The following is a 25,841-nucleotide window of genomic DNA, read 5'->3' as shown; positions in this document are numbered from 1 at the left end:
GGTACTGAGGCTGCTTAAAAGAATTATAACTTGCTTTGAAAGCCCCAAAGGTGCATATGTACAATGTTTCCAAAGGATGGTATCCACAAATACAAAAACCAATAACAGAGAAGCACAAGGAAAAGCAGAAATTGGCTATTGTTTATTCCTAAACATTCACAACTACTGAAGGTCACCAGGCTTAGAGCTGTTAAGATTTGAGGGAAGAAATCCCCACCCACCTTTCAGAAAATAACAGTGGAAATGAAGGGGAGAGAGAGAGAGAGAGAGAGAGAGAGAGAGGGAGGGAGGGAGGGAGGGAGGGAGGGAGAGAGAGAGAGAGAGAGAGAGAGAGAGAGAGAGAGAGAGAGAGATTTATTATTATTATTATTGCCTGAGTTTGGGATAGGAGCAATGAATGGCCAGCTGAAATAATAGCACCAACAAAAAGTCCTTGAGAAAAGAGCTGAGAGGGAACAGTATCATCGTCAATAGATCAGACCAGTTTCTGCAACTTGTAGAGGTGTGGAGATTACAGTTTTCCAACTTTCCACTTGTCAGCCGTCCAAATTGCTATCCCAACACATCTGGAAGTGCCAAGCAAGCATTGCTTGGGGGGGGGAGTCTATGGGGGTTCTCTGTCCTCCAGGTCACCGTTCTTCCAGAGGTGCTTTCTTCAAGAGGCAACTTGGATTGCCTTTGTTTTTCCTTGAAGACATTTTGCTTCTCATCCAAGGAGCTTCTTCAGCTCTGACTATCAGAATTTCAGTCGGAACTGAAGAAGCTTCTTGGATGAGAAACAAAACGTCTTCATGGAAAAACAAAGGCAATCCAAGTTGCCTCTTGCAAAAGCAGCTCTGGGGTGGCTCGGGGTACAGTACTTATTTTGGGGCACAAGCCGTGAAAAAACCTCCTGCCTTTGTGTTTTGAAATTAAGGTAGTCCTCAGCTCTACGACTGGAATTTCTGTCGCTAAGCAATGAGGTGGTTAAAGCAGCTGCCTCTGATTTTATGACCTTTTTGCCACAATGGTTAAGCGAATCACTGCCGTTATTAAATGAATCATGCGGTCGTTAAGGGAAGCCAGCTTCCGACCAGCAAAGCCTTCCCAAAGCTGGGAAGACTGCAAATGGCGACCGGTTGGCCCCGGGGGATGCTGCGACCGATGTAAATTGGCTGCACATTTTGATTATGTGACGTGGGGATGTTTCAGGGGCCATAACTGCAAGGACTGGTTGTAAGTGACCTTTTCAGCACCATCATAACTTTGAGCGAATGGTCGTAAGTTGAGGACTGCTTGTCAGTACTTTCTTAATCATCCCGGGCAAATTTCAGATGAGTACCAGCCCCTGGCAAAAACATCTGAAGGCCACAAGATGTTTGGGGAATTTCCCCTCCCTGCCTTTCAATCACGATGGGAATTTCCTGTTCTGCCCTGCTGCGTTTTTGCTCCCTCTGGCCTTCTTCAAGGTGCCGTCCTTGATATTTTCCCATTCCCGCTGGCCCTCTGGAAGGATAAGGGCCACTGTCATTCCTGAGAAGATGCCCACAACTGGTGGTGAAATCTGGCTTTCAATTCATTCGTGGCGAAGAGGGCCCCCCCCCACCCCGGGCACCTGCTGTCCTGGCTCCCCAGCTAGAAACGGGGTGCAAAGATCTCAGCAAAGAGGCTCGTGGAAGCCAAGGCAACACAGGAAGGAAAGGCAGAGGGTTATTGCTGCAGCAGAGGGAGGTTTTCTGGATAGAGGGGGGGGGGGGCTCAGGATGAGTTCCCTTGATGGGCCAGAAAAAGAGGGAGGGGGGAGGGAAGGAAAGGAAGATAGGAAGGAGAAAGAGAGACCAAGAAAGATGAAAAGAAAGTGTGAGAGAGAGAGAAAAAGAAAGAGAGAGAGAGAGAAAGAAATGTGAGAAAGAACAAAAAGGAAGGAAAAGAAAAAGAATCTGCCTACAGAGTTGTTTTTTTAAAAAAAATCATACATTGGTCCCTCCAGATTTTCAAAGAAAGACAGGAAAAGCCAAATAATGCCAGGCACAGTCCATCCTGCAGGCTTGAGCTAAAGCTCCATCATCCCCAGCGTCTGATGGCTTCAGGGCACTCACAAGTACACCGATGATTTCCCTCCCCCCCCCATGTGAATTTGGCCGCCCTCTGCCCTTGATTGCAGACGTCCCTTTTGTCCCCTCCAGAGCCCCGCTTTCAGAGGGCAGATGGTACCGGGGCAGAGGAAGCCGGTGGTTGGGCGATAACAGCCCCCCCCATCGTCCCTCCCATCTACTCTGCCCTCTCATTTGTCCTCACTTCCATCTGTCAAGAGCCAAGTGACCATCAGCATCCAAAGCGCAAAATATTGGGGGTGGGTGGGTGGGTGGGAGGAGGAGATACATTTTTTAATTCCATTTATATCCCGCCCTTCTCCAAAGACTCAGGGCGGCTTACAAGCTTAGCAGTAGCCTTCATTCTATGTATATGCCTGCTTATTAGGGCTTTCACACACACACACCCCAAGCGGCATTATTACAAAGTCAGCTTAATTGCCCCCAACAATCTGGGTCCTCATTTTACCTACCTGGGAAGGATGGAAGGCTGAGTCAACCTTGAGCCTGGTGGGACTCGAACCTGCACTAATTGCAGGCAGCTGGTGTTACTTAAGGAGGCATTAGCCCACTGCTCCACCAAGGCTCACATTACCCAGCCTCCATTCTTCTCTTTGGAAGGTGGGGAGAACCTGCTTCTTCTCCAAAGGATCGTTTCCTCCCCCCCCCCCTTCCATCACCCCACCCCCCACCCCCAGGCCAGATTGTCTGGTACTTCTTCAAATTCTCAAACGCTGGTTCAACAAACAGCAGGGAGAAGAAACTGGGAAGCCATTTGGAGGAGCCCACAATTGATTGTCTCAGAATTTTTTTAAAAAAGAGAGAAAAAGATTGCGTCCCTGAAAGAAAACACAGGAGGACCTCCGGTGTTCTTTGACCAGCGATGGAGATCCCAGAAGGTCGGGAAAACCCCCAAGGACTCAAATGGCACTTTTTCCCCAGGCAGCTGCAGATGGATACAGATGTTTTCCCAGCAGACTGAAAGTGTTAAAGTGGGCAAATTGCCATTCCGGGCCAGCTCTACTTAATTATAATCTCCTGTAATTTCATCCAGTTCAAGGGTGGGGAACCTGGTTAATCAGGCCAAGCAGGTTTACGTATCATCACTGGCATCCTTCAGTCTTGAGAGACTATGGTATCGTGCTCTGGAAAGAGGTCCTAAAGCAGCATCTGGTGTGGCTATGTATATTATTTCCTAAATCCACAATGTCTGATTCACCAGACCCAAAACGGAAGTGTGCCTTTCCAGGTCTCCGCGACACCGACATCAATTCGTGCAGGTAAAGTCCTCAGCTTACGGCCACAGCTGAGCCCAAAATCTCTGTTGTTAAGCGAGACATTGGCGAAGCAACTTTGGCCCCATTCTACGGCTTCTACTTGCCACACTGCAGTCGACAAGTCAGTAACCCGGCTGTTAAGCGGATCCGGCTCCTCCTCGTTGACTTGGCTTGTCAGAAGGTCGCAAGAGGGGATCAGGCCCCCCCCCACTCCACCCCCTGTGACCGTCGTAAGTATGAGTTGGTGGCTAAAGCATCTGAATTCTGATCACGTGACTGTGGGGAAGTGTGAAATACGGTTGTAAGTCAACGCCGTTGTAAGTTTGAACAGTCATTAAATGAAATTGTTGTAAGCCGAGGACCACCTGTGTTTTCTTTTGTTTTTTGAGTCAATGCATGCAACAAGGTTTTATGCCATCCGTGGCGGCTGCCTTTGTCTCCCCACTATCCGTCAGCCACCCACAACCAGCTCTTGCCCCCCCCCAAGGAGCAGGTTTTCAAAATGCCACTCAAGGCTCGGAAGCCCCCCTGCCCTGCAATGGGCCCACCGGTGTCTGCAATTCTTGCAAAAGAAGCCGAGTAGATATTTGGTGGTTTGTTGTTGTTGTTGTTTTGTAAAGGGCTCAGGAAAAAAAGGGATCTGGGAAAGGATGCCAATTGGGGACTGGGAGGAAGGGAAGGTATAAAAACCTCCCCACTGCTAGGTGTGGGGTGCTGGCGTCAAGCTCTGTGCAGCCCACACTCCTAGTAGACCTTCCGAAGTCTTGGATACCGATCCACATGCTAGAGTTCCTGCAAGTGAAGCGAGTCAAAAAAAAAAGAGACTAAAGCGGCGCTAAGGACTGTGTTTGTCGGAGGGAACCCCCCCTCCCTCCCCCTTCCTACACAGATCCCCCTGGGCCCTGCCCAAAGCAGTTCTAGCATCTCCCCCCTCCAGCTGCCCCCCCCCCCGTCTGGGGCTCCCTCCCCAGCCTCCCTTTGTGGCACGGCAAAGACGTTTCCTTGTGCAGACGTTGCTCTGGGAAGAGAGCTCGGAGACAGTCCAGAAATATATAGGAGAGAGGAAGAGGGAGGGAAGGAGGGAGAGATGGAAGGGAAGGAAGGAAGGAAGGAAAGAAATTGGAAGGAGAGGGAGGGAGGGAAGAAGGAAAAATGGAATGACAGGGAGGGAGGGAAGGAAGGAAGGAAGGAAGGAAGGAAGGAAGGAAGGAAGGAAGGAAGGAGAAGGGAGACAGAAATGGGGGAGGGAGGGAGGGAAGAAGCCTTGTTTGTCATGAAGAATTAGGTTAAAACAGTCCTGAGATCCTTCATCAGTCCTTGGCCCGGCGGATGGTGGTCATCAGCTCTCCGGCATTTCCCTCTTTGGCCTGGAGCCTGCAGAGGCTATTTGGGGGCCTGGGCCCAGTGGGAGGAAGGGTCTTGCCCAGCTGACTGGCTTTGTCCCACAGCATCAGGAAGTGAGTCCAGATCCCCTCTTATCTTTCCGCCTTCACCTTGTACTTGAGGGTAAAGTAAGCCAGGAGGCGGATGATGAAAAAGAAAACCCCCAAGATTGCAAAGTCCAGGTACAGCTTGGCTTCTTCCACATCCAGCTCCTTCAGGATCTTGGCTGGGTCCTCGAAGGGGCAATCCATGTCTTTGCACTCCAGATTTCCACGGTCCATGGAGTAGATGGTGAGGATGACGCCTTCAAAGCCGTACCTGAGCCAGAGCAAAGGAGGGAGGGCAGTCAGAGCTACAGGATAAGTGGGACCGTCCTTCAAAACGTTGACCGGAACGTCTAGCATAATTCAGTAAGACATGAGACAGATAGGGAGGGAGAGAGAGAGAGATGAGAGAGAGAGAGAGAGAGAGATGAAGAGAGAGAGAGAGAGAGAGAGAGAGAGAGAGAGAGAGAGAGAGAGAGAGAGAGAGAGAGAGAGAGAGAGAGAGAGAGAGAGAGAGAGATGATAGAGAGAGATGAAGAGAGAGAGAGATGATAGATGATGGATGGAAAATAGATAGATAGATAGATAGATAGATAGATAGATAGATAGATAGATAGATAGATAGATAGATAGATAGATAGACAGACAGACAGACAGACAGACAGACAGACAGACAGACAGACAGAGATGAGAGAGAGAGAGAGCTCTGGCCTCCAAATTACAAAAGCCATGTTATTAGCATGATCACAAGACACGTGTGGTCATCACCACCACCATCATCATCGCCACCATCATCATCATGGCTTCTGCTGGATGTCTCCCACCATAGCCCGAAGCTGTCTGGACCTCAACCTGAGCTATAGGCACTCGTTGAGGCTCCAGGTGCTTCCCTTACCTGACATAGGAGACGTAGGTGCTCCACCGAAGGTAGGTAGGGATGGTCTTGAAACTGACAAAGAAGCCAGACAGGAGGAGGACTGGAATGGCTGAAACAGGTCCCACGAAAGTAGCCACCTGGGAGGAACACGGTGAGGGAAAAGGGACATGTAAGATGCTTGGAAGGGGACCCAGAGGGATACTGAAAAATCAGGATTTCAAATCTGGATAGGTAAACCAGCCTTCCACGGACTGGTGCCCTCCACCATCCCAAGCCAGATAGGTGTTGTGATCCTGTTTGTCCCACGAGACCAGGTGAAGAAAGCAGGTCAAAGTAGATGTTCCTGTTTTATCTCCTCAGTTATGAGGTCCAGGACTTTGTCTAGCTAAGATTACATCACTTGCATCGTTTGAATGTTGATGCCACCTCTTTCCCTTTGAACTCTATGTTGTTTTTGTGGGGTTGGTTTTTTTTAATTACAAGGCTTGTGAAGACCCTGTTTGGAGATGGATGTTTTTCGCCAAGCACCGAGAGATGAACTTGGAAGGATTATGGAGAGAGGCTGAGGAACTAACAGTGAAGTAAGGTAACTTTTGCATCCAGGACCAGCCCTAGGAATTTGGGAACCCCTTTGCGTGTTGGTGTTTATTCCTCTCCCCACAAATTTTCAGGTCTGGGGGCCATTCTCAGTTGAGAGGCCCCCAACAGGCCGACCTGGACTGATGATAAGGGGTTTCAATATGGTTTTAACGTTTTATTGGTTTTAGTTGGGGCTAGGTATAGTTTAATTTCTTCTTAATATTTGTATCTTATTTGTATTTTATTGTTGTTAGCCGCCCTGAGTCCTTCGGGAGATAGGGCGGCATATAAGTCCCAATAAATAAATAAATAAATAAAAGCCTTTCAAGAAATGGGAAGACTCTTGTTACAACGAGAGATTGTGCCTCGGCACGGTCTTCTACCTCAAAAGAGTGTGTGTGTGTGTGTGTGTGTGTGTGTGTGTGTGTGTGTGCTTGTATCTGTGTGTGCATAGGTGCATACGTGTGAAGTCACTTGCTTTTTTAAAAAAAACATTTTAAGAAGGATCTTGATTAGATGTCACACCTTCTCTCCCTCTCTCTTAGTCCTTAATTCCTTTTCAAGTGGGGTCCTGTTAAATTCTGGGGTGACGACTTTGAGGTTCCCCTCCCCATCAGGAGGGGCTCCTGGGCCCCCTCTGGACCCTGCTGCAGACCCACCTGCGGGGAGCTGGAGGCTGCTCCGATGAAGAGACCCACAGACTGGGCCACCAAGGCCGTGCAGGTGGACAGGGCGGAGAAGAGCAGGAAGCGGATGGCTTCCGGGGGCTGCCCGGTCATCCAGTAGACGATGCTGCAGTAGGTGATGGGGAAGATGATCTGCAGAGGAAGCGGGGGAGGGGGGGCAAATCAGTCAGGATCTGTCCCTCAGAATAAGGTAGGGGCTGAAATGGTTCTCGGAGGCCAATGCCCTCCCCCCATGGAAGCAACCAACTCTTGGCTCTCCCACTGTGGGCACACACGCCATCGCCCCAGTCCTAGGCCTTCAGCTGCGTTTTATAAAACCTTTTCGCTTTAGGCCTCTGCTGCCATGTGCAAAAAAAAAAAGGTTCAATCAATCAATCAATTTCAACTTCTCGCGGGGGGAAAAAAAGTTCTCGCAAAGTTGGAATTGGTTGATTGAACTTTTTAGTCCCACCCAGTCTGCCGATACCACTGCAGCCACACCCACCCAATGGACCACTCCCACCCAATTGGCCACATCCACCTAAAGGGCCATGCCCATCCGGCACCCAACGATACATAAGTGGGTTTTGGGTTGCAGTTTGGGCACTCGGTCTCGAAAAGGTTCGCCATCACTGACCTAGGACCATTTGCTTAATGGCCAAAGTTGTGGCGGTACTGAAAACAGGGCCTTTTGACCAGTTGTCTCATGACCGTCGCAGTGCCCTGCAGTCAGGTGATCCAAATCCAGATGTTTGGCAACTAACCTGTATTTACGACAGTTGCGCCATCCCAGGGTCCTGGGATGGGCATTTGGGACCTTCCCGGGGGGCTTCCAACAAGCACGGTCAAGATCGTCTTAATGACCAGGGCTAAGAAAGGTCGTAAAATCAGGCATGGATCACTGAACAGCCACATTGCTTCGTGACGATGGACGTTTCGGTCCCAATGGGGGTTGTAGGTGCTAGACTGCCTCTTATGTCCAGCTGCACCTGTTGAACCTCGGCCTGCTGTAAAGCTGTAAAAAGCGCGGGGGGGCCTCCCTATGGCAGAAATGGGGGGGTGTTTCAGGATGAACTGCTCACCTGAAAAGGAACGTCTGCTACAGTTTTGGCCAGAAAGTAGGCTTTTAGGCTGTACCAGTAGTTGAGATGTTCTCGCAGAAAGACGGACATCTCCAGAGGGACTGCAAAGAGAAAGAGAGACAAACAGAGCGAGGGAGAGAGAAAAAGACAGAGAGAGAAAGAGAGTGAGACAAAGAGAAAAAAGAGTGAGAAAGAGAGAGAGAGAGAGAGAGAAAGAAAAAGGAGAGAGAGAAAGAAAAAGGCACACAGAGAGAGTAATGAGTTGAGAAGTGCAATATACCCAGGCAGGCAGGAGAAAGGAATTGGCAGATTCACATGGAAAAGAGTCCAGATGTGGGGGGGGGGCATAAGACTTTGGTGCCCAAGTCTTGGAGAACATCTATCTTGAAGCAAAGCTCTGGGTGACTCAAGCAAAGATCCCCATGTTCCAGCCCTCCGTTCTGGGCCCCATTTGGTCGCTGTGCAGCATGGAGTCTCTCTCACAGCCACAGAGCGATCACAAATCCCTCATTGTTGTGCCACAGGAGGGGAAAAAAGACAGACACAAACCAACCGCACCGCCCCCTTCAACAAAAGAAGACTGCAGATGTGCCTTCTCCAGCTGCTCATCCCATAATCTCCATCCATTCACAAGGCCTCATTTGCAGCAGTGCAATTCCAGCCCTTCCCCCCAGCTCAGCAATCCAATGTTGGTTTGTGTGTTAAGCTTTTTTCAGTAGCTTAGTTAGCCCATCCATGATTGCTTTCCTTAAAAAGGAAGATTAAAAAAACGTTGGATTAACAGAATGCCCTGAATTTATTTCAACCCTCCCTCTCATGGATCAAGCACCCCAAACCATTAGCCCCTCTCTTCTCCAGTCACATCACTACCTCGCCAGCAAGGTGTGTGTGTGTGGGGGGGGAATAGATTTAGAAAATGTGGCCCCCAGCCAGAACAAGACCTCACTCACTTCTGCTGAAATTCTCCCATCCTCTCTAAGCCTCTCTGAGCTTCAGGCCAACATCTGGAAACCTCTAGATTTTCCATCTTCCTTGGGGAAACCAACGCATCTCACCCATAATTGTCCTAAAGATGCCAGGCTGTTCTTCAAAGGGCCCCCAACTCACAAGTCAGAATTGTGGGCATCAGAGCGGCAAACATGAGGAACAGCATGGAGAAGAACAGGAAGCCGATATTGTTGAAGACCTTGGTGGCATCGTTGCCGATGTGTAGATAGAGCAGGCCGATCAACACCCCCGTGCAGATGTGGGACATGAACCTCAAGTGGGTGAGGAGCTGTACGGAACAAGAAGGTCCTTAAGTCACCTGGGGCCGGATTTTCCTGCAGAACACACTTTCCTCTCATTTGCAAAGCATTGGACCATCTTAAGAAAAAGCCACAAATGGATCGGGCAAAGCTACAATGGCTGCCTTCACACAACACGTTTGCTTGAAATCCAGTTGACCACTGGTGTTGAGGGAAACTCCTCTTTATCCCGGCAGGTGAGAAACACCCTCAGCTCTGAAATCTTCTCACGTTTTCAAAAGTTGATGTATGCAACTTTTTTTTATTTTTCTGCTCTTGATCACAGCAGGAAAATGGCATTTTTGTAACACTGCTCAGGGCTGCCAAAGGAGTTCATAAAATCTCTGAACAAATTAAAAATAAAGAGGATTTGTGCCATATGAACCAAGCCTCTCTCAACCGCATGCGGCACAAAACACTCATTATTACTTGTTAAGTGCAAACCTATCAAAAATCCATCTAGGTCTAGGGGGAAAGCCAGGCAGAATCTTTGGCTGGGCCAGGAGTTAATGATGTGATCATTAAAAACAAATCAATAATGATTTGGCTGGGAAGGAATAAAACAATGATGATCAAGCTCTGGATCTTGGGTCCCTCCGAGGGCAATCAGCCTGGCTGGAGACACAAAGAACAACTTTACCTTAGGAGAGTTCGTGGTATATGTGTGTGTGTGTGTGTGTGTGTGTGTGTGTGTGTGTGTGTGTGTGTGTGTGTGTCTATATGTTAACAAAAGTCAAGCTGGTGGCCACAACACATATAAACAATGGGTGGGGTTCAGCTTGACTTTTTGATCCCCCCTGGAGACCCTCCTTGTTTTGCATTCTGAAGGCTCCAAAGATGTTCCAGATTTTGCCACAGCAACTGAAGTCAGAAAGTATCAGGGATGCAGAATATCAAGACATATCTCCCTCCCTCCCTCTCTTCTTCCTTCCTTCTTTCCCTTCTTCCTCCCTCCCTCCCTTCCTTCCTTTTTCCTTCCTCCCTCCCTCCCTTCCTCCCTGCTTCCCTTCCTCCCTCCCTTCCTCCCTCCCTCCCTCCCTTCCTTCCTTCCTTCCTTCCTTCCTTCCTTCCTTCCTTCCTTCCTTCCTTCCTTCCTTCCCCTTTCTCCACCCGCCCTGACCTTTACCGTGTCTCTTAGGATGGAAATATAGCTCCTCTGGAAAAGGATGCAAAATTGAGTTAGGGTACTAGTAGCAAAGGTGTGACTCTCAATGTGATCCAAATCCTGTGGTTGAACCAAGGAGAAAAGAGAAAGAGAGAGGGAGAGAGAGAGAGAGAGATTGGGTGATTAATAAAATCTCCAACAATTCTAGCGGTCAACAAGAAAGACTTTACGACCTTTTCCAACGCAACATACCAGGTGGGGCACTTCAACTAGTTAAAAAAAGGAGAGGCTGAGTGCTCAGAGCAGAGCTGCCCTCACCCAGCCTGGCCTGCTCCTGATGTCCTGATGCCAGCTGTCAAAAAACCTCCCTCCGCCCCCACAGACCACTCACCGCCATGCAAGGTCCTGGCACCAAGGAATCCATCTTCTCAGGACTGCTCTTCTTCTCTTCCATGGTGCACAGCCCGTTCTGGACGGCTTGGAAGAGGAGTGGGTTGAGATCGCCATACTCCCCTGAGGCCACCTCAATGACTGCGGAGGGGAAGACGGAAGGAGGCAACTGAGGGTCTTGCTTCTGCCAAGAGACGCCCATCTCTACCCCCCCTTCCCATGCTGAGAGTCATTTTTCATTTTCGTGAATCAGTGATAATAACGCTTAGCATTTCCGTTCAGGATCCTAGCAAACGCTACGACTGCAATTTAAGGCAAGCTGTCCTTTCACTGTTGTGGGAAAACGTAAAGCTCAGGAATTGTCCCAAACAACTTAAAATAGGGGTAGCCACGATGGCCGGGCAGTGAGGACAATCAACCAGTGGAACGGAAGTTGTCTCCAGAAGTTGTGGCTGCTCCGTCACTGGAGGTTTTTAAGAACAGACTGGATAGCCACTTGTCTGAAATTCTATAGGGTCTCCTGCTTGAGCAGGGGGTTGGACTAGAAGACCTCCAAGGTCCCTTCCAGCCCTGTTATTCTAATTCTGAAGGGGAAATTTTGAATCCTGAGCTTCTGAGCTGTTGCTTCTGTATTGGACTGATTTCCCATACAGCTATTTAATTCCCCACCGCCAGACATCATCGCAGGGAAGGGATGTCAATTTTAACCTTCTCTGTGGTTTTTCAGAAGTGGACCAAGTCCCCAGATCCCCCTGCTGACCTAACCATTGATGAGAAGTCTGGGAATCAAAGTGGGCACCAAGAATCGGAAAGTGCTATTTCAGAGGAACTCTGGTGGGCTGGATCAAAAAGTCCAATACTGTATCTTGTTTTCTATCAGGGATCACCCAGATAGGCTCCCGACAGGGAACCCACAAAGAAATTCCCGAAAGTCGTTCTTAGATCCAGGGCTGGTTCCCATTTGGTTGACAGCTTCATATCAAGCCATCAACTAAGTAGCCAGATGTTCAGGAGATCATTAAACAAAGTACTCAGCATGTCCAGTTAGGGTTGGCGAACATCTACCTAAAACCCTGGAGAGATATCTCCTGTTAGGGGGTGACTGTCTGGGTCAGATGGAGCACAGGCCTGACCTACAACTGCAGGCTCCTAAGAAACGTCTCCTAACTCTCGTAGATGAAAAAGCCATCTATGGCCAACAAGACTTACTAAAATCTGCTGGGTTATGGTAGGTGGGGCAATGCAAGCCAATCCCTTTTAGATACGGGATGAGGTTGGACACAGCTCCCTTGAAGATACATTGACCTTGGCTGAGGATGTAGAGCTGGAAAGAAGGCAGAGGAGAGGAGAGGAGAAAGGCATTGAGTGCAAATTCTGAGTGCAGTAAGAGATGGGCCATGCTCAAATCAAAGAGTTCTAAAAGGGTGGATTCCTGCCCCACATATTCTAGGCCCTGCAGGCATCCTTCTGCAAAGGTCTCACCTTGTCAAACTTTTCGAAGAGCTTAGCGCTGGGCTGGTGGATGGTGCAGATGATGGTGCGGCCCCCTTGGGCCAAGGATTTCAGGAGGGAGACCACCTGGAAACAGGACGTGCTATCCAGTCCGCTGGAGAGGCAGAGAAAGAGAGGACAAAGCAGTTGTGGGCTACGGGCACAAGGAGAGGGGTTGTCTTCTATTTTGGGGTGAGGCGAAGCTCTAGCCTGGGGGTGCATTTGCAAGGCAGGAAACAGGCTGCAGACCTTTGTGTTTCGGTTGTGCATTTGTATAACAGCCATTTTTCTTTCTCCCCTGTCTTGGGAAAGTGGGATGCTTTTTTTAAAAAAAAAACCTTTAGACTCTTGACACTGAATTCAAAGCATTCGTGGTCTCTTCTACAGATTCTTTTCTACCTTTTGCTCTGGTCCAACCTCCACATCCCATCCATTTCTTGCGGGATTCCCATCAATGTTCTACAAGACTAATCAAGGCCCAGGGACGAGGGTCCTCCCCAAGACAAGGCAGGGACCGGGGGGGGGGGGAGGCTGTTCGTTACCTGGTGGGCTCATCAAAAAACATGACTGGAGGATTGTTGACCAACTCAAGAGCGATGGCAAGTCGCTTGCGTTGTCCTCCAGAGAGAGAGGAGGTGCGGGTGTGGGCACACTCCAGGAGTCCCAAGGCAGTCAAGATCTCGTTCACCTGATTGCCGGAAAAGAATTGCCATGGGAAATGGGCATGGACCAAGGTTTCTCTGTAACTTTATGAACTATGGACTTCAAATCCCAGAATTCCCCAGCCAGCATGAGGCATCCACCCATCTTAAAGACACTGATCCACTGGATCTGTGGACTTCTGGACATTGATGTCCATTCATCCCAAAGTTGATACATTTGAGAAATACAGTGTCTTAACCTAGACTTTGCAAGGCGTCGGCTGCAAAGGAAGCCCTTCTCAGATGAGGAAGCGGAAGAGATGGAAGAACATCCATCCGTCCATTTGCTAGGAATCCAAACCAGCTAGGAATGGCTTCATTGCATGGTTGAAGGTCCACCTCTGCTTCATGAGCTTTTGAAGACAACCGAGAATGCCAACTCACCAGCTCTTTCTTCACTTCTTGCTTCTCGTTAAGTTTCAGGTTGGCTGAACCCTTAGTGGAGAAAAGGAAGGGATCTCATTCTTTGCTTCTAGCAGACTTACTGGGGCAATTGGTTTTGAAAGCTCTGGGATCACCACCTTTTCCTCCAGAGGTGAGCCAGGCACTTTTTCTGTCCCCGAATGGAGTCCTGATGGGGTTTTTAGACTCTGCATCCCAAGGCTTGCAAATCTCTTATTTTCTTCCCTTTCCACGGTTGCAACCTCCCCTCTCCCCACTCACCATCATGGCCTCCCTCACGGTGAGATGGGGCATCAGCATGTCATCCTGCATAATGTAGCATGACATCTTACGAAAAGTGCGCAGCTCCCTCGGCTGTCCGTTCACAAGAATTTGGCCTTTCATGCCTGTTTCCCTGAAAGTAAGAAATACCAAAGATCTTTACAGGTTGAAGATCTGTGGCTCCTAGTTGGAAGTTGGGTGTCCAACCTTGGCAACCTGAAGACTTGTGGACCTGAACTTCCAGAATTCCCGAGCCAGACAATCCTGGAAGCTGAAGTCCACAGGTCTTCACGTTGCCAAGGTTGGACGCCCCTGCCTTAGAAGGTTCCTAAACCGGAACTGCCTTGGATCTAAGGGAGGGTTTCCTAAATTTGGCAATTTCCAGGTATATAGACTTCAACTCCCAGAATTCCACAGCCGCGTAGCCATTGCTGAGAATTTGGGAGTTGAAATCCCCTCACCTTTAATTTCCAAAGGTTGGGGGACATTGATTTTAGGAGAGGCTAAACCTTGTGCTCCGTTTTTCATTCATTGGCTAGATTTATTTTGGGAGGGTCGCAAGGAGAGGGGCGCTGATCAGAGAGACTTCACTAACTTCTGGAAGGTTTTAACTCAGAATTTGAATCAAGAAGTTCTCCAATTTATTTCACTGTTACTCCGAGCAATGTGGCACCCAAGGATTGTGCAAGGTAAATCAACCCGAAGAAGTTGGGTGAAAATCAGCCTGGCATTTGTCAGGATACAGGCCCAAATCCTTCCATTAAAAATCAAGTTGTTTTAGAGAAAGATGTGTTTTCTCACCGGTAACCAGCCAAGAGGTTCATCAAGGTAGATTTCCCAGCTCCAGAAGGTCCCATAATACCGATCAGTTCCCGGCGGCAAAATTTTCCAGAGAGGCATTTCAGCAGCGTCTTATATCCTGGAAAAGAGATAGGAAGATAAAGGGACTCTAGTGGGTCCTGGTGAGCAAAGGGAATGGACTTTTTTTTAATTAAATGATCGTATCTTTCAGCCAGCTAGTGGGACCCAGAAGAAGGGCCTTCTCCCCATGGAGCGTCATCCCTGCAGAAAGACGACTGGAAATAAGGAGTTATAGGTCTCCTCTCTTAAGGAAGTCCATCTGGTGGGACCAAGAAGGGCCTGGTGGCTCCATCCCTGCGGAACATCATCCCTGTGGGAGTAAGATTGGCCCCACTCTGACGCTCTTTCGAAAGGCCCTAAAGCCAAGATTTTTCCACTGTTAGCCTGGGGAACCCAGAGTGATACGGAACCCATCAAGGGGTTGCTTTGATTATTGTCACCAGAGGGGTGGGGGCTTATGGGATTTTGTGCTGGGGTTTTATTTCTATGGAGAAATAAAATAGGATCATAGGAACACCAAGAGTCGGACATGACTGAGTGGATAACGTTGGATCATCATTTATTTCTGTAAGCTGCCTAGAATCACCAGGAAGGACTTGGGCGGCCATGTCCGTTTTCCCAGTAAATAAAATCTAGCAGTCGAGGTTTAGGAAGGAGCGGTGGTGCGGAGATTTCGTGAGGAATTGTGATAAAGGGAATCGGGGTCATTTGTAATTTGCAGATGAACAATATTAAACGTTACATCTAAATGTTAATGGTAAATCAAAATTGGGAAAAAGTCATTGGGTTATTGATTGTCTAAAAGATTGAGTGTTAATATAAATAGGATATACATACCGGTAAACTAAAATGATAAAATGTAAGAAAGTTGCTTCTATGTGATTATTAGAATAAAAAATGTGTTAATTCAAATATGAGACAGTGTATATTAAGAGGAAAAGAGAGGGAATATTTACTGTATCAGGTTGAGATTTGTACCAATCGTATTTGTACGCAATTGGATTATTGTAACTCAGTCGCCACAACCGTGCGACAGACTTAGCACCTTCAGTGATTCGCTGAACGACCCCAGCAAGGAAGTCCATAAAATGGGGGCGACCTCCCTTAACCAATGTCTCACTTAGCGACAGAAATGTGGGGCTCAGTTCTGCTTGTAAGTAATAGGGAGGTTGTTCCGTTCTCTCTCTCAACCAAGAGGGATGAAATGCCACGAGATTCTTTCCTAGGGAGAAGCGAAGCCTTCAAAAGTTCCACCAAGGTTTTCGTTCAACTGGTCTGGTCTCCGCTGGCCCCCAACCCCACCAGACTCACTGCTGCCCTATCAGAGGGTGGGAGGCAAGACCCAGATCCCATCTTCCAAACCCAGAAGGGGATAAAAACAGAAGGCATTGGGGAAGCAAGCTGGGAAAGACCACAGAAGGCCCTCTCCCCTCCCCCCTCAAAATATTATTCTTCCGATGTAAGGCAGACGTGTTCCAAAACATTCACTTGAATACTACAAGATGTTCGCCCCGCACACAGCTGAGTGCCTAATAAAGCACTATTGCTATCGTAAATGCCAAAAGGAGCATTGGCGAAAACTAAATGCATGAAATCAGAAATGGAAATTCTTTTTTTTTTTTTTTTGCTAACTGGGTTTGGCTAATGGGCTTTGCTGCACCAGAAGTGCTGGAACAGAAAAGGGACCTTTTCTGGGTTCGGATGCTTTCTCTGTCCTTCAGTTGGATGCCCGCTTTATCCACGATCCATGCTCAAAAGTTGTCATGAGCCATCACTGGGGTCTCCTCCCACATGAAGGATGGTGGGAATTTGACCGCTTCAAGCAGGTGGAAGGCTGGCTTAAATGGACTCAGGAGAGCAACTGCTAGGTTTGCATCTGTTGTCACTCAAGGATTCAGGCCTGGGCACCGCCCAGCAATCAATCTAGTCCCGAATAAATTAGCAAATTGGCCATCTGAAGCAAGTCTCGGGTACCACCACTAGAGGGAACCAAAGCATCAACATTCCCTTGGCTGGTTCAAGAGAAGACCTGGACCATCCAGAGGTCACTTTGCAAAGGGATGGAGTCCTACCATCTTTTATGGCAGTCCCAGACCAGAATTGTGATGGTCTGGCTGGGAAATTATGGACATGGTTGGCTGGGGAATTCTGGGAGATGAAGACCACCCAACTTAAAGTTGTTGAGGTTGAGAAATACTGCTCTAAATACAGGAACATCTCAACTTCAACGTGATGTCTATGATGTGGGTGTCAAAAGACCCAAAAGGGATTATTTTATTTATAAAACTATCCTCCAGCAAGCAAACTGCGGGTTTACATATATATCAGACTCCATTCCTGGGGTTCGGATTCTGTCCAACTCTGCCCTAACTCCTGAAGTCTTCAGGCTTCATACACACCTAAGAGATTTCTTATAAAGACCCATAAAGTTTCTGTCCCCATTTTGCCTCTTCCATTCAGGGCAGTCAATGCAATTGGGATTCATTAATTGCCCTTTAATTACTTCATTCCCCTTCTAGAAAGAGAGACACAGAGAGAGATTCTGAGAAAGAGAGAGACAGTTGGTAAATCAAACGCTATTTTCTGCTTTTCCCCTTTTCTATTTCGAAAATTCACTATAAAGAGATAAAAACAGCAGCGTAAGGTAAAAGAGACCTTCGTTTTAAGGGCTTCAGACGGATAAAATGCTGAGCTGGAAGATTCACGCGATATTTAAGAAAGAAGGCATAAATTAAGAATGCAGTTCCAGTAAGGAACTTTTAAATTTTGTATGCTGTTTTTATGATTTTAATATTTTATTGGACACTGCCCAGAGTCTCTCAGCACTGGACAGTTCTTAAATATGAAAACAAAATAAAAATAAATATTTAGCGTGGAAAAATAGCATCTGGTCACTTATGGGTTCTTATGCTATGCTCAGAAGCGACCACTTCCCTTCTCTGGCAGGCTGGAGAACGTTCTAGACTGGAGCAGAGGTGCTGGAAATGGGTGGTGGAGGGAGGGGGATGTTGAGCCCGTTTGAGAGTAAGCATCATCCAGGCTAAGCATGCAGCATGCATGCAGCATGCAGCAAACGCCTCCTTCAGGCTTCTGGGATGGCAGCCGCAGTGGGTTTTGCGAAGCACTCAGCCTGTTCTGCAGTCAGCGTGGAGGATGCATGGAGACACCACCTCTCCCCGCCCCACCACAGACACACATGCACACACCTTGTGCACACACCCTTCCCAGGACTCGTCACAGCCCGCAGGGCTGCCGCAGCACCTGCCAGTCAGCTCGGGGGAGGCAGGCGGCTACTCGAGTTCATTGACTGGCAGTAACCTTGTCTCGCTGGCTGGCAGCTGCAAATCCTGCTCAGCACAGAGCCGGGCTTTTTCAGCAGAATTGGATTTCATTTCTTTTTTGAGCCCAGGCCAGAGAGCTGCTCAAAGGACCTTGGTTCCCAGCGCCTGGTGTGAAGAAATGGGTTCCTGCACAAGAGGGGCATGGGGCCAGATGCCCCGAGGTCTGGGGCATTCCAAGCCAGGTTCCCACGGGACTCGGAGAGACCCTTAGCCAGGGGTCTCTCTCTCTCTCTCTCTCCTGACCTGCCCGGGTTAGCGCACCAGATGTTAGTGCACTGCTGCGCATGTCAGCAGAGCTGTAGAAGGGGCCAGCGGGATCTGCCAAGTGACACTCGGGAATTCTCAAAGAGCTGAGAATCCAGAAAGGAAAATGTGCTTTACACATTTGCAAGACACACATGTATGCACACAGGTGTCCCTTTGGTAGCCCCCTCTTGCCTGCTCTCCAGCCTTACCCAACCTGGCATCCTGCATCTAAACCACAACTCCCATCCTGCATCCAGATTTTAACTCTCATGTGGTCCACCTGATCCAGCTGTCTATGGAGATTCTCAGTCATCCGTATCAGGCAAGACAAGAAGCAACGGATGGAAACTGATCAAGGAGAGAAGCAACCTGGAGTTAAGGACAAACTTCCTGACAGTGAGGACCAGTGGAACAGCTTGCCTCCAGAAGTTGTAGGTGCTCCATCACTGGAGATTTGTAAGAAGAGACTGGACAGCCACTTGTCTGAAATGGTGTAGGGGATTGGACTAGGAGACCTCCAAGGTCCCTTCCAGCTCTATTTAGATGGATGGATGGATGGATGGATGGATGGATGGATGGATGGATGGATGGATGGATGGATTGTTCCAGGTCATGGTTGTCCCAAAGGTGCTTTCTCCCAAAGGCAACTGGACTTAGTTTTTTTTCTTTGAAAACATTTTGCTTCTCATCCAAGAAGCTTCTTCAGTTCTTCAGTTCAGTTTGGAAGCCAGTGGAACCCACAGAGCTGAAGAAACTTGAAACTTTTTCAAAGAGAAAACCAAGAAAGTCCAGTTGCCTTTGGGGAAAAAGCACCTTTGGGATACCTGATCCAGCTCAGCTTCAAGGCAGCAGGCAGAGCTCAAAGCACTCAATAGGCACTCCTTCAAATTAAGGAACCATGACAGGTTTTTCACCTCGTTGTTTTCGCCCAAGCTTTAATCCCTCCCAACTTACAGTTCCTGGAACTCCTTGGAGGAACCTGAGAGCGAGACCAATTCTGAGGTTGGATGATGCCATAAGGGGGTTGTGTGGCTTGGGTGTGTGGATCCAGTGAAGTGATGGTTGTGCAAAAGTGAAAAGAAATGGGACTCCTTTGAGTAGAGGTTGACTCCTGGACACGTCTCTTGGTTTTCTTTCTTGATCTTTTCTTAAGATAGGAAACATTTCCTTCTGCTGAAAGTTATCTTCCATTTCCAAGTCTAGCCTAGGCTGTAGGACGTCCAGTCTTGGCAACTTGAAGACCTGTGGCCTTCAACTCCCAGAATTACCCAGCCAGCCAAGCTTTGAGTCTTCAAGTTGCCAAGATTGGACACCCATGCTCTAGTGATTTCACAGTGGTCTCTCGTTCAAGAGCTAATCAGGTCTGACCATGATTATCTTGGGGAGATCAGCTTTAGCAAGGAACTGCTGCTCAAAGTTGTGGTGGAAAACCTACAGTGAAGAATGACTCAGCGTCACCATCCATCCTTTGGCTGGGCTCATAGTTGGTTTCCCTCAAAACGTATGTACACAGGGAGTAATTGATACAGTTGAAAGGGAACTTGTGGAAGAGGCGTCAGAAAATGTCACAGTTTCGGGATGGTGACATCAGAGAAGAACATTGATCAGATCATCTCCCAAAAGTCTGCCCTGCTTTCTGATGACTGATGAGATGACTCATACCTCGGGGACCACCTGCTGCCGGCGTCAACTCCCCTCCGCCCTGTGCGTTCCCACAGAGAGGGCCTCCTCAGGGTGCCTCCAGTCAGAGAATGCCGGCTGGTGGCCCCCAGGGGGAGGGCCTTCTCTGTGGGCGCCCCGGCTTTGTGGAATCAACTGCCGGTGGAGCTCCGGATGGCACCGGATCTCCGCTCCTTCCGGCGCGGGTTAAAGACCCACCTGTTTGAACAAGCTGGCCTGGCCTGATGGGGAGTTAATTTGGGTTTTAAATATTTGTATATTTTATTGTTTTATCTTGGGCATTAATTTAATTCTATTTTAACTTTTGTAGTTTTGTATTTTTATCATATGCCCTGTTCACCGCCCTGAGTCCTTCGGGAGAAGGGCGGTATAAAAATTTAATAAAACTAAACTAAACTAAACTAACTCACATCTGGCATTGCACTCTCCAAAATTGGAGTGGCATTTATCTTTCCTGATACCATAACCTTGGAGCCCATTAATCAGGGGAAAGGGGACAAGGCGCCATATTTGGGGTGAAGATCCAGGGTGGGCCTCTCCAACACCCTCCATCTAAGTTAAATGTTTCTTCAGTATTGCGATTGGGTTGACATCTTGCAACATAATTGATGACTGAACTAACTGTGGAGTCCTGAGTGCTCTCTGAGCTTGCCTGCAGATGTTTCATTATCCAACTAGATAACATCCTCCATGCTCTGATGTTGTTATCTAATTGGGTAATGAAATGTGTGCAAGAAAACAATCTAGCCCAGAGAGCACCAAGGATTCCATAGTTCAACCCTGCACTATAGAGATTCTCCGGAAGTGTTAGTTTAATGAAAAGAAGGACTAGGGGTGACTAGGGTCTTCCAATATCTAAGGGGCTGCCACAAAGATGAAGAGGGTCAACCTATTCTTCAAAGCACCTGAAGGCGAAACAATGGATGGAAACTAATCAAGGAGAGAACCAACCTCGAACTAAGGAGAAATTTCCTGACCAAATAATTCATCAGTGGAACAACTTTCTCCAGATGTAGTGGGTGCTCCATCATTGGAGGTCTTCAAGAAAAGATTGGACAACCATTTGTCTGCAATGGTGTAAGATCTCGTGCTTGAGCAGGGGGTGGACTAGAAGACTTCTAAAGTGGGTTCTAACTCTGTGATTCCGTTATTCTTTTGTAGGTGTGCTCCAGGCCCCATCAAAAATACTGTCCTCTGATGGGACCAGACAAGATGTCTTCCCCATTGCTGTTTCTGCCCTACGGAGTCACATCATCCCTAGAGATATGACTTGTCTTTTCAATAGGCATTAAAGCCAGACTAGAAGTACATGGGTCTTCTGAAGAGATTTAACTGGTGTGGGTTGGGCCCATGAGTCTCTGGGTTATTGCCTTCTCACCTGGACCTGTTACTAACTTTGTCAGAACTGGGTGGCCTTTATCAAAGTGATGACACATATATAAGCATACATGCATTACATGCGTATGTGTAAACAGCCAACACAAACAGGAAAAGAACTGGATGTCCCTGGGGGCAGCAGATAGAAACGTAGGCCTTCACAGCCTCCCCTCTTCCCCACAACTGCATAGGCCACCTCCTGACCTGGCACTCAAAGGCATCCTGGGAATGGTGGTCCTCCTGGAGGGTCTGTGAAGGCTCCCCTCATGGCCAGCTAGGAGATCAGCTGAACTTCGGATGGTTGCCAAAGTACTTTTTTTTTTTTTTACTTTTTAAAAAGTTTTCTATACCGCCCTATTCCCGAAGGACTCAGGGCGGTTTACAGGGCAATATTTAAAAGACAATATAAATTAAGATAAAAATAGAATTAAAAAGAATTAAATTAATAATAGCCCAACAATAAAACAATGTTAAAATTTAAAACTAAACCCCCCCCCTCAGTGCAGGCCGGATAAATCGAAAAGCCAGGTTTTCAAGTAGCCCGCTTTATTTGGCAGAAGAGGTGCCATAAACCAGTGTTTCCCAACCTTAGGAACTTGAAGATGCGTGGACTTCAACTCCCAGAATTCCCCAGCCAGCTATGCTGGCTGGGGAATTCTGGGAGTTGAAGTCCACGCATCTTCAAGTTCCTAAGGTTGGGAAACACTGCCATAAACAATTTGTAATTAAAATGGGTGCGGGAGCACTGATTCACACTTAGCCTGCTTATCCAGATGGGGTTTTCCCGCTTGGCAAAACCACAACATATCAAGATTCTCTCTTCCTTAACTTGTACAGGTAGTCCACGGCGTAGGGATCACAAATTTCTGTTCTTAAGTGGGACATTTGCTAAGGGGATTTTGTCCCGTTTTGTGACTTTTGTTGCCACAGTCGTTAAGGGAATCACTGCAGTTGGTAAGTTAGCAATCCGGTTGTGAAGTGAATCTGGCTTCCCCATTGAATCTGCTTGTCAGAAGGTCACAAGAGGTGATCAGGTGACTCTGGGACACTGCGACCGTCATTAATTGGAGCAAAGGCTGATCTCCCTCTCCGAATGGATCTCTTTCGCTCACCTCCCCCTTGTTCACAAAACTTTTCCACCTTAAACCCCTGGCAGTCCCAGTTTTTCCTTTTATTTCTGGGCACCAATGACTGCCACCTTTTTAAAGAGACTAATTAAAGCAGCCACTTCCCGCTTCTCCCCCGCTTTCTGCGCACCGATGCATATGGAAGCAACAGTTCTGCCACTCACCCACGCAGGAAAAGGATCCCCACGGAGCTCAGAGAGGAACGGGGTGGAAGGCAGCTAAATTTATCTTCTTCTCAGCATCTGCAGCTCCAGAATCTGAAGAGTTCTGGGCTTGGGTTCCTCCCAGGGAATGGGGCAAAGGACACATCCCTTGTATGTGCCAAGCGTGACTTTGTTATCCACTACCAGACCTGTTCTCTATTGCTCATACAGAGGCGTCTAACTAGGCAGGACACTTTGGGAAGCAAAGATGCATAACGGATACAACCTTTCCTGGAAATTCCCTGGATCCTCCCTCTATGGAAAATACACCCTAGAGAACAGTGGGAGATGTTTTTCCTGGAGGGAGAGCCTGGGGGAGCTGGCACTGGAGAAAACATAAGTGGGATTTCATGGTTTTGACTGATATGGGTGGATCCTGAGTAGGGTAAGTGCAAAGAAAGCTGGCTGTGAAGCATGGGCCTCACAACTCCCCCCCTCAGGGGTTAGGGCAGGGGTGTCAAACTGTGGGCCCGTGGGCCAGATGAGTCATGCCAAAACCGTGCCCACCCCATTGCCGGCAATGGAGGAAAAGTCGTGATACGTCACAACACGTCACATGATGTTGCGAGCTTGACACCCCTGGGTTAGGGTGTGGGTAGGGTGCCAGGTCAGCTTCACGGGTTATAAGGATGGGAGAGAGATTGCAGCTATGTCCAGTAGGGGAGATAGGACAGGGGTCCTGGATGGGCCTGCTCATAACAAGGAAAATTGGCAGTCAGGAACAGAACAGAACAGAACAGAATAGAATAGGAATAACAGAGATGGAAGGGACCTTGGAGGTCTTCTAGTCTGACCCCCTATTCAGGCAGGAAACCCTATACCATTTCAGACAAATGGCTGTCCAGTCTCTTCTTAAAAACTTCCAGTGTTGGAGCATTCACAGCTTCTGGAGGCAAGGAGTTCCACTGGTTAATTGTTCTCACTGTTAGGAAGTTTCTCCTTATTCCTAAGTTGCTTCTCTCCTTGATGAGTTTCCATCCGTTTCTTCTTGTCCTGCCTTCAGGCGCTTTGGAGAGTGGCTTGACTGCCTCTTCTTTGGGGCAAGCCTTGAGATATTGGAACGCTGCTATCCTGTCCTTCTTTTCATTAAACTAAAGGTACCCAATTCCTCCAACCTTTATATGTTTTAGCCTCCAGCCCCCTAATCGTCTTTGTTGCTTTTCTCTGCACTCTCCCTTTCTCTAGTGCAGGGACCTCTTCCTTTGCCCCTGGACTCTTTCTTTCCGGATATCTCAGCCTTAGGCTGCTGTTTTGAACATGTGACCTGCCAAGTTATAAATGTTCTTGGTACCTTCAGGATTTGATCTTGGAGGCACGAGTATATCTGACAGGTGTGACTGAAACTTGGCCGGCAAGAAGGTGGGAGTTTCCTGCGCTGAGATCTTATCTGGATTCAGGTACTGCAGCAGCACTGATGCTACGGAGAGCAAGAGCGTGTGCTGATCATGCCCCGTGACAACTCTGTTGTTTCCAGAGTCCTTGGGGGAAGGGGAATGCTGGATGGACGTTGAGTTGCAAGGAGAAGGTGGGGATTCTATGGGTTACTGTCCGTCTAGGGGTCCAGGAGCTTCTTACCTACATTCACTAACCTCCTCAAGAGATGCCTTAATATCAAGGCTTTAGTAGGGGTTTTAGGTCATGGGCCAGGGCAAGGAGTTCATGGCCTCCACGACAAGCAATAGAGAGTTCAGCTCACATGCTGGATCATCTGTCATCTTCAGTGACCAATTCCATCTTCATCAGATGGAATGGAAGATGAAGGAATCACAGCTATCTGTGTTTGTGGTCATCTGTTTGGTTTCCACTAGCCTGTCCGTGGATGAAAACCTCCTCCAACCTCTGGCCTTCAGATACTAGAAGCTGCAGTCTCAGGATGTCTGGAAGTTTCCAGACTGGGGATGACCAGCCTTAACTGGGTTAGATGCTTAGCTGGAACAAAATCAGAACTCACTAAGGATGCTGGAGTAGAACAGCCACCAAAGAGACATGGCGGTCCCAACAGGCATCTAGGCAGTCTTCAACTTATGACTGATCCCTTAGAGACTATCTGAAGTTACAACTCATCCCGAAAATGGGACTTACGGTTTCAAAGTTCCAATGTCCATATGACCACCATTTTGGGTGCTTGGCATCCAGTCTGAATTTGTGGCCATTTGCAGTGCCCCAAGGTCCTGTGAGCACAATTCACTTCTTTTTTTTGCTGGAAATTGGCGTACTCTTCCAGTTTCTGGCAAAAACCACCCCCTAGCAAACCTTAATGGCCACCTCATGAGGTCCCATAATGACCTATTTTATGACCATCACAACTTATGACTGAAATGATGGGCTGAATTATGGCCGTTGGTTGAGGGCTGCCTATGCTGGGGCCAAGAGCCTCCTTGCTTTCTCTTTCCCATGCAGAGATGCCTACAGAGATCAAAGCTCAAGGAAGAAAGGTCCTGCAACCTCGATTGGCCCCTGCAAGGATTAAGGGACCTTGGAGTCCTAGTGGACAATCCCTTGACCATGAGGCAGCCGTGGGCAGCAGCAGCCAAAAAAGCTAACACAATCCTGGGTTGTATAAACGGAGGCATAGAATCAAGATCACGCGAAGTGTTAGTACCGCTTTATAAAACCCTAGCGAGGCCACCCCTGGAATACTGCACCCAATTTTGGTCACCATATCACAAAAAAGATGTTGGGAGTTTGGAAAAAATTCAGAGAAGAGCAACTAAGATGATCCAAGGCCTGGAAACCAAAACATACGAAGAACGGCTACGGGACTTGGCTTTGGCTAGTCTAAAGAAAAGAAGAAATAGGGGAGACATGATAGCCGTGTTCCAGTATCTGAGGGGCTGCCACAAGGCAGAGGGGGCCAGGTTGTTCACCAAAGCACCAGAGGGCAGGACGAGAAACAATGGTTGGAAACTGATCAAAGACAGAAGCAACCCGGAATTAAGGAGAAACATCCTGACGATGAGGACAATCAATCAGTGGAACAGCTTGCTTCCAGAAACCGTGGGCGCTCCATCACTGGAGATTTTAAAGAAGAGACTAGACATTCACCTGTCTGGGACAGTATAGGTTCTCCTGCTTGAGCAGGGGGCTGGTCTAGAAGACCTCCAAGGTCCCTTCCAGCTCTATTCTATTCTAACGACCACCTCCAAGAGGCTGCCGTCCTACCTCTTTTTCGCCACCAGGAACCTTCCCGGACCGAATACGACAGGTCAATGAAGTCAATGTCCACAGCTGACCGCTTGGGCAAATGGGAGAACCTCTGAGCTTCCGTGATGTGGTTCTCCACCTTTTTCAGGTGGGTGGTCAGGAAGGAGCCGTCCTGCGATCCAGCGTTGCAGACAGAGTCCTCCAGGGCAATGGACACACAGGTGGGATCAAGGCTCTTCTCCGCCAT

The 25,841-nt window shown here is 48.2% G+C and overlaps 1 protein-coding gene across 1 annotated transcript; it reads right to left on the bottom strand.

The window, feature by feature from the left end:
* Positions 1-4,824: 4,824 nt before the first annotated feature.
* On the bottom strand, positions 4,825-25,841 carry ABCG4 (ATP binding cassette subfamily G member 4; the record flags this gene model as incomplete). The annotated part of the gene is made up of 14 exons (XM_081334083.1): positions 4,825-5,050; positions 5,672-5,790; positions 6,892-7,050; positions 7,980-8,080; positions 9,087-9,255; positions 10,392-10,490; positions 10,762-10,901; positions 11,970-12,084; positions 12,243-12,366; positions 12,794-12,939; positions 13,337-13,387; positions 13,616-13,748; positions 14,417-14,534; positions 25,613-25,841. 14 exons carry the CDS (start codon positions 25,839-25,841, stop codon positions 4,825-4,827), a joined length of 1,929 nt encoding a protein of 642 aa, XP_081190209.1.

Source organism: Vipera berus (genome assembly GCF_964194415.1).
Source record: "Vipera berus genome assembly, chromosome: 8".
NCBI classification, from domain to species: Eukaryota; Metazoa; Chordata; class Lepidosauria; order Squamata; family Viperidae; genus Vipera; species Vipera berus.
Note: the sequence above shows the minus strand (reverse complement) of the source record. Positions and strands in the feature narration are given on the sequence as shown.